The sequence below is a fragment of the Hyperoodon ampullatus genome, assembly GCF_949752795.1.
Source record: "Hyperoodon ampullatus genome assembly, chromosome: 4".
In the NCBI taxonomy this organism is placed as follows: domain Eukaryota; kingdom Metazoa; phylum Chordata; class Mammalia; order Artiodactyla; family Ziphiidae; genus Hyperoodon; species Hyperoodon ampullatus.
Window position 1 is genome coordinate 77,389,768 of NC_136917.1, and position 9,084 is coordinate 77,398,851.

The 9,084-nt window shown below is 40.7% G+C and overlaps 1 protein-coding gene and 1 pseudogene across 4 annotated transcripts in view; one reads left to right on the top strand and one right to left on the bottom strand.

Annotated features, from left to right (window-relative positions):
• Positions 1–8,085, bottom strand: part of HSD17B4 (hydroxysteroid 17-beta dehydrogenase 4) — a gene marked incomplete at its 5' end in the record, with an annotated part of 90,339 nt that extends 82,254 nt beyond the window's left edge. The window contains 2 exons of one of the 3 annotated variants that reach the window (XM_079702355.1): positions 3,687–3,740; positions 8,013–8,085. In XM_079702355.1, the coding sequence (XP_079558481.1) occupies positions 3,687–3,740; positions 8,013–8,070 (112 nt within the window). The remainder of the gene's footprint in view (positions 1–3,686; positions 3,741–8,012) is intronic. The other 2 variants (XM_079702354.1, XM_079702353.1) reach the window with 2 other exon arrangements.
• On the top strand, positions 2,294–2,591 carry LOC307052204 (transcription and mRNA export factor ENY2-like; annotated as a pseudogene). Its single transcript has one exon. The product of its transcript is annotated as a transcription and mRNA export factor ENY2-like (transcript).
• Positions 8,086–9,084: the final 999 nt, after the last annotated feature.

The following is a 9,084-nucleotide window of genomic DNA, read 5'->3' on the forward strand; positions in this document are numbered from 1 at the left end:
ATTATGCAACTGCAGTACAGAAAAGAAATCATGTTGATCTTACTTCAACAGATTGCAGTTTCAGTTACCCAAAAGTGCTACTCCTCCAGTTCAAGAATAGAAAGCATTCTGCCTTTCTTACTGTCCAAAAAGAGGTTCTCCTTGCTGGAACACTTCCATCTTCTTTGTGTTCACGCTCTCAAGACAAAACTTAATATTCAGAGAACTCGATACAGCTCACCTACTGAGGAAACCTCAAACCTATTCCATTCCCAACATTTCCTTCAGATATGTGCGAACATTTTTTGAAAGATGTAATGTGTACGAAACCAAATGTCCCTTGTTGTAATTATCAGCCAAAGGCTTAGCAGTTCTTATACCCAGATTTAAATCTCTCATAATGCTTTATATTATGGAATATAAAACATAGCAATCGTATTTACATGAAGAGAATATCTTAACTGATACCCTTAACTTTGCGCTTGGCCAGGTGATTTCCTTTGGCCAATGAAAGGTGAGTAGAAGTGACGTGCCACTACTAAACAGAAGCTTTATGAGACACCAAGGGGATCCATTTTTATTTTCCCTCTGCCGGAAGAACAGCCATGATGAAAGTTGCTCCTTCAGCTGGGATCCTGAAATTAGTAAGACAGATAAGGCAGAGACACAGCTGACCAGAAGCTGAAAGGTCAGGTAGGTATGAAATTACCCTTTTTTTAAAAAAATAAATTTATTTTATTTATTTATTTTTATTTTTGGCTGTGTTGGGTCTTCCTTCCTGTGCATGGGTTTTCTCTAGTTGCAGCGAGCGGGGGCTACTCTTCGTTGCGGTGCGTGGGCTTCTCATTGCAGTGGCTTCTCTTGTTGCGGAGCACGGGCTCTAGGCACGCAGGCTTCAGTAGTTGTGGCTCATGGGCTCTAGAGCATAGGCTCAGTAGTTGTGGCGCACAGGCTCAGTTGCTCCGCAACATGTGGGATCTTCCCGGAACAGGCCTCGAACCTGTGACCCCTGCATTGGCAGGTGGATTCTTAACCTCTGCACCACCAGGGAAGTCCTGAAATTATCCTTTATTATTATAAACCATTGAGATTTGTCTGTTAACTCAGCATAACCTAGCAAAAATCGACTTATATGAGAAACAAGGTACTCCATTTCTTAAGGTCTTACTTTTACTGGCCTCTGAGCTAGTCATAGGATTAACTGATTAGTACTTTTGCCACAAACAAGATACTCCGATGTCATAAGTCCTAGGTTTGCTTACTCCTCTTTACTATTTTTTGCTTACTCAGGTAAAAATATGCTGAGCAGAACAAAATTAACACAGGAGAAATGTTAGTGCACATGATAAAACCTGGACTCGGGGCATCTGTGTTTTAAAAAAGTTAAAGCAGAGGGTGGTGGTGGTTAGGGAAGAACAAAACCCATTGGTAGCCTAGAACGTTCACAGCTAGGTCACAGGCTAAAAAGTGGTAGAAAATATCAGTGAAAAGTTCTACATTTTCACATAAACTAAACTAAACTAAATCTGGCTCTCCAGCCAAGTTTGGCAAATATTTTTCCCAAAAAACTAATTTTCTGCCTTTTTGGACTTTCACAAGCACTTGTTGCAATACCATCCCTGAGGCAATGACAAAATAAACAGATACATTGTCCCTGTTTACCTTTTTCTTAGAACTGAAAAACTCCAATCTGAGTTCAACAAATTCAAAGGTAATAAATAAATACAGGAAAACTGATCCACATAAACACATATTGCTGCAAAAGGTTTTACAAAACAAGTTTATAAACTAAGATTATAACTTAGTCACAACAAAAACAGCAGAACTTTATTCAACCAATCTCAAAGACACACCAACCACTCCCCAGCCCACCCCACCCCCCAAAAAGGGCTACATCAAACAATAAAGGAACGAATGAACAAAGTCCCTTCTTTACAAAAGGCAATATTCTAGGTCCCTTAGGAGATACAAAAGATAAAATGAGATACTTGCACTTACGGAACTGAGTGGAAAAGATGTAAATAAATAAAAAGTTGTAAGTATTAATAAATAAATAGCAATTTTTTTTTAAAGAAAAAAAAAAGTTACAACATGTGCCTTTAGGCCCTGACATGAAATATTTTGGGGAAAATCCGGAAAAAAAGGCCTGAACTATACACCCCCTGACCAAATACCACAATATCAAAATTTGTCTTTGTCCCAAGAAGTAGACTGGATTAACAGACAGTGGCTATGATCTTAAACAAGGAACATCCAAAGTCTCTGTGTCCCTTCCATAAAGATATATGCTAGGTCCGGGCAGCCAAAGAGTGTGGTTAGCAAGATGAACAAAGATGCACAGATGAGAGCAGCAATTAACCAAAAGTTGATAGAAACTGGAGAAAGAGAATGCCTCAAAGAGTTGCTGAGAGCTAAATTAACTGAATGTGGCTGGAAGGATCAGTTGAAGGCACACTGTAAAGGTAATTAAAGAAAAAGGACTAGAACACGTTACTGTTGATGACTTGGTGGCTGAAATCACACCAAAAGGCAGAGCCCTGGTACCTGACGGTGTAAAGAAAGAGCTCCTACAAGGAATAAGAACATTCCTTGCTCAGCATGCCAGCTTTTAAGACTGAATTAGATTGTGTTGTTTTGTGGTTTTATTTCTGAAAGTAAAATTTACCATAAATTAGGAATTGATTTCCCAAAATAAAATCCTTTTTTGTATGATGGTATACAGTTTTCAGTAATGATGTATACAATTGTATTGATTTTTTCCCTAAATGTGTTATTTTAATAAATATCTCATGAATGAAAAAAAAAAAAAGATCTATGCTGAGGAAGAAAAGTATATTCAATACCCTGTTTAGGTCTTCTTTGGTTAGAAAACCTGGCTGCTTGTTCAGTCTTTTATTACACATCTCTGTAAACAAATTGGGAGAAGTTTGTCTCTCTGTATTCCCTGATAAGATGTAGGAAAACTGGGATTGGGAGGTCAATGTGGGCCAACAATTTTAGCCCAGGAAAGATATTAATAAATACTGGGCCATACATCTGCCCTACGTACCTACCCGGCACTCATTTAGATATTCCCCACAAAGACTTGGCTGTACACAAATCCACTCCCATGTCCATACCAACTGCCAAGTACATCAGGCAAACCACTGAGATTACTAAAACCTCCCACTTTTGGTGTATTCCTCAATACACCATCTTCCAACTGATCCCGCCATAATAAAACTCATGCAAGTGCCCCTTTAATTAAAAAAAATTTTAACTGTTATAAAAGCTTCCATTTGAAAAATTTTTATGAAAGAGATTTAAAAAAAAATACTTTGGATTCCCCGACTCCAAACATTTAGTTACGAAAATGCACTTATTTCTTACCTTATCAATATATTTACACTTACAAGGATTCATCTTGCACCAGTCTTCTACATCGAAAAATTACAGCCCACAATATACCAAATTCAAGAATTTCCTTTTATATAATGGATGTCGGCTCATCTTTCTCAGTTCTATTAATTTGCAAATTCTATGAAACTAGTTTACTTCAAAAAGTAAGTTACAAAGTTAGCCTCAACAGGGAAAAAAATTTTGTTGGCAGAAGAAAAAATTAGTGATGAATTTGACCTTGACAAATTATTTGATGTGAATACAAAGGCTTGTGAAGACTGTATTTTAGTTCCTAGCTACTGAATGAAAAGAAAAATATATCAACTTACCAACAACTGATGCACCTCTTTCTGCAAAAGCCAGGGCATAGGCTCGGCCCAATCCTATTGAAAAAAAAAAAGAAAAAAATCAGAAGGTTGAACAAATGTTAGCATAATTTTTCTGGTCCACTCAACTCAATCCCTATTGCAAAGTAACTGGTGAACAATTAATTACATTACAAGGGTAGAGCCTTCATTGGTACTCTCAGCCTCTACTTCACCTACTTCTACTTTCAGGGGTTGGAAAGCTTAAAACTGTATTTTCCACCTGTTCTACCTACCATTTCCTATCATTCTACCTAGCTTCTAGGATGGATGCTAGATGTGAACTGGGTTACACCATTAAACGCATTTGCATGAAATGTGGAAGGAGGAAATGAAGCAGAAGCCACCTTACTGTGACTCTTGGATGTTACTGTTGGTTAAGAAGCTGATTTCTTGAGGATTCCTAGGTATTAAGCAGATATAGTGGCAGCTTCTAGATCTAGCTCCCTAATTTCTGGATGGCAGCTTCCACTCTCTAAATCCCTGGGGCCAGGGGCTATTTTCAATGGTAGCCTCAGAGGTAGTGGCTCCACTAATGGACCAGTTTTATACTGTTCCATAAGGAATTCCAAGAGGAACTGCCTAAAACCCAACTGCCTAAATTAAGTCCTTTCCTGTTTCAAATATCTAGTGGTTTCTATATCCTGCTCTGAACCTTGACTACATAATCACCAAACACAGGAAATATTTAATTCAGACTCAAAGGTATGAGGTGTAAATTTATACATCCAAAAATGGATACATGCCCATATAAATTTTATAGGCAGAGAACATCTCAGGAAGACTATATAAGAGACTGGCAATTAGTGGTTACCTCTGGGGAACAGAATTGTGTAACTAGCAACAAGGGGTGGAAAGCTTACTTCTGTATTGTTTAAATCATTTTAACATGCACATGTTTTTTGAAATGTAATTGATAAATTTAATTGGTAGTTTAAATTTAATTTGAATTGATAAACAAGTAAACAAATATTGAGATGGCTAAATTATCAGGCTCTTCTAAAAAGAACCCAAACTATAAAGTTTTCCAAAACTAAAAGATCACCAAATAATTTATTTTTAAATTTAATCCACTCTGAATGGATGAGAGAGAACCCACCCAATATAATAACTCAAGTCTCCTCATATTTTATCAGATCTAGGCTGAAGCACTTGCTCTAAACATGAGATTTTCAGAGAAATCAAATACTCATAACCAGAACGCAAAAAAAAAAAAAAAAATGGTAACAAAGTAGAAAATCATCAGATAAAAGGAATGGGGTATGTCTCTAGTACAGATTGATCTAAGTTAATCAGAGAATTATCTCAAAACCAAGCTATACAATTCTCTGAAAAGATATGTAAGTAATCTACTTTTACCATAAAGGCCCATGCAAACTGTACACAAATCTGTATATATAAAGTTAAAAGTGACATTCTTCTCCCTGTTTCCCTGTAACACCACTCGTCCATTAACAGGTTCGTTAAGTGTCCTCCCATGTTTTTATATCTGTGCTTACATAAACATTATTTAAATACTTTATGTGTCTTAGTCTGTCTCCCCAACTAAACTAGAAGGTCCTTGTAGGTTGAGATTATGTCATTCTTTTACATTTCCCACAATGCCCAGCACATCTTTACAGTCAAAATGCACAAAAAGTTAAAGCCAAGAGCCTCTATTTTCTCTTAATCCTCTTTTAAATCCTGTCTTAACTTTCTCCCACACCTAAGTTCATTGTCAACTGTCCTCTCTTCCCCATTTCTCTTCTGACCTTAACTTCTTTAGCATTGTCAAATATCAGTTGATTCTTTTCTCACAGTGCTTGTTCAGTGCTCTCTTCAGTGGGTTAGACTTCTCTCTGCTTCAAGTTGACAGAGCCTCTGAGATTAGTTTCCTGAACTATTTCACCTTCTAGCTCTACCAATCAAAGAAAGTCAAATGACTTCGAAACCTCTCCTGACTCCAGAATCTCCAACTACTCACACACTTCTCACTACCTCCAGATCTACAGCTTGCTATTTTATAACCATCTCAAATTCACAATGGCCAGACTCCCTTCTTCCATGGCCCACCTCCACCACTCTCACAACTACATCCCCAGCAACTACTATAATCAGCTAATAAATACGAATTCCCATTATACCACCCATCATGGCAAAATTGTTTACCTTAATCCTAGACAATTCTAAACCTCTCCTTCGAAGTCTCCCATTAAACTATTCAATATTCCAAGCTAAACAACAGCACCTGAATAGTGCAAAGATATTTCTATTCATCTCTAGAACATGTGTGGGTTGGAGTTAGACTAATTCCCAGACACAGGCCTGGCAGGCATTCACGAACACCCTCCTGGGATGTTTAGCAGTGTACATATTCTACAGATATGTATCCTTAAATGAGAACCCCAAGACCTCAAGGACAACAGTCTTCATGATAGAACTGGAATTAGATCTCAATCTCTCTTTCATAATGATGGCCCAGTGTAGACCTAATGACAGTCTCAACTTTACCACAAAATTATATCTGCCCCAGATCAGTATTCAAATCTAATGGCTAGTAATTGTATCATAATCCAGGCTCTTTAAAATATGAATCAGTTCATGAACAGGAGGTGCTAAATTCAGAACTGTCTAGTCACAACCCATTAATACTTCACAAAATCCATTTAGTGGGTTGTAATCTGCATTTACTTAATGAAACAGAATAGAAAAGTTCAAAGTGCACTGCATTTACTGTGTACCGTGTCATGAGCTTGTTTCAAATATAGTGTGTGTGTGTATACCAGGTCCTGGTATAAAATGTATTTCATACTGTGAATCACTCACTGTCAAAAGAGGTTTAAAACATGAGTTCATTACTTAATTATTTCCATCAAAAGCAAAGTGTAAACAAAATGTTTTCCCAAAAACATAATCATTTTAGAATAAATATAGCTACGGATATAAAACATTTGGCCACCAATTAAAACTAAAGATATTTTCTGAAAGGAAGCATGCGAATCCGTTTTATAAATGGAGACGTGAAAATATGTAAGAATTAACTGTCAGAATTCCACTGTTTGTGACTTTTAATATATAATTCAAATTAATTCTGCATTAGGTCCATTCTAGGTATAAGGCACTACCAGTGGGTAATCAAAAGCCCATAAGGTCAAGATCCCTGCACTTGGAGATTACAGAGATCATGGACAGGTGGGAAATAGTGTAAAACCTCACTGCAAAGCATCCGTGTGGGTATGAGTGGTTTGTCTAAAATTTTGTCCTTTAAAAATAGGGTTATTTTGGGACTTCCCTGGTGGTGCAGTGGTTAAGAATCCGCCTGCCAATGCAGGGGACACGGGTTCGAGCCCTGGTCCGGGAAGATCCCACATGCCGTGGAGCAACTAAGCCTGCGCGCCTAGAGCCCGGCTCTGCGACAAGAGAAGCCACCGCAGTGAGAGGCCCGCGCACCGCAACAAAGACCTGATGCAGCCATAAATAAGTAAATAAATAGAAATAAAAATAGGGTTATTTCACATAACCAATCTCCACTTGGCTTCTGAAATACAGGAAGATCTGGCCCACTTCAGAAAGGCCTCTGCTCTCGAGTTCCTACTGCCCCCACCCCACTCTCATTTTATTCCTCTATCGCCTGCCTCAGTCCTGCAGGCATTGGAGTTTGCAATCCGCCTGATAAACACACAAAGTCTAAAACGGAGAACTCTTATCAGATGCCTTTTTTTAAAGAAGGCCCTCTCAAGAACTTAAAATCATCCGACAGAGGGAAAGATGACTGACTTTTCAAAGGCAAGGGGCTGACATTTCTACTCCTGCGGGGGTGATTCCAGCCCCCAGACGGCTTTTCCGCCACGTTTAAAACACTTGACAGAGGCCTAGGGAGTCTATTAACAGGAAGAGTCGCAATCGATACGCACAGACGGGCGTCGGGATGAATTTTACCTAGTTTTGCAACCCGCAGCCGAGCCCGGCCTCTCTCCTCTCAAGACCTGAAGCCTTGAGAAGCTCCCACAGGGTTGGGGGTGTGGAGAAGAGGGCTGCACCAGGAGTTTCTGGCTCCCCACTCAAGGCTGGCCAGCCCCGCCTCTCCTTCCTCAGCCGTTTAGGCGCCCGGAGAACAATCGTCGTCCGTCCTCCCACCCTCAACCCTACCGAGTCCAGACGCTCGCTCCCCAAGCCGCCCCGCCACCGCTGCCCGCAGCCCAGATGCTGAGGTCGCAGCTACAGCTGCGTGCGTATCACAGACCAAAAAGGGGGACTCCCAGCACGAGAGCGAGCTGGAGGACGCCGGCCCTCTAGCCTTCGCGTACTCACCTCCCCCCGCGCCGGTGACCAGTACCACCCGCCCGTCGAACCTCAACGGCGAGGCCATAAGTCCAGCCTGCAGCGACACACATACACTAGCAGAACTACTGGAGTTCAGACTGCGGGACAAGGAGGACACGAGGAAAGGTTGGAGCAGGACGGCAATGACCAGCCAGTTTCTGAGGAGGAGAGAGACGCCTAGTTTTCCAAGTGCGCCTGCGCAGCGATCCCTTGGAACTCTGGGAAATGTAGTCCAGCATGCCTCCAGTCGCGGCGAGAGCCTGCCCAAGAGGCTTGGCTTGAAGGGGCCAGTTCTGCGGCCGGAAGTAATGGGAGCTGCTGGGACCTGTGCAGTAAAATGATTGACTCCCCTAACTTCATTCATACTTTCATCCATCGTTTTGTCATTCACTCAACAAGCGTTTTCTGGATTTAGGCGAGGATGCAGCCCCTATCCTTAAGTAGCTTTCAGAAATAGCAAGGGGTAAAAAAGATTTCTTAGAATGTAATCCTTGGACCTCTTGGATGGAAACCATCTGGAAAAAATGCAGAGTCCTGGGCCCCCAGGCTGACCTCCCAAATGGAACTGTTACCAAACTGGTCAACTGGACCCTCACTAAAGTCCTAGCCAGGCGCCGACACCCAGGGAGGTTCTTTTTCCGCTCAGATTCGCACAGCCAATAATGAAACCTATGCTGAGACTGGAACAGCACAAGCTTCAATTAATGGCCAAACAATGGAGAAGCGCAAATTTAGTTCACAAATCAACTTCACAACCCAACTGGGACAGAGACACCATATGTTTAGGACGGCCGAGGTAAAAGGGAGGGAATTGGAAAGAGTGGGAGGCATACTCACGTCTTATCTGAGAACAGGGTTGTGGTTTGGACACAGAACTGATGCAACACTCTTTTTCAGTCCTTGTATGGGCTTTTCCAGTTGTTGTCAAGGTGATCGTCACCTGTCATGGTGCTGGTGGATGGGCCCTTTAGCATGCTAACGTATTACAATGAGCGCATAATGAGGATCAAGGTCTACTGGAAGTCAAATCTTCTGTCATCTTGGGTCTAGTTGTTCTAAC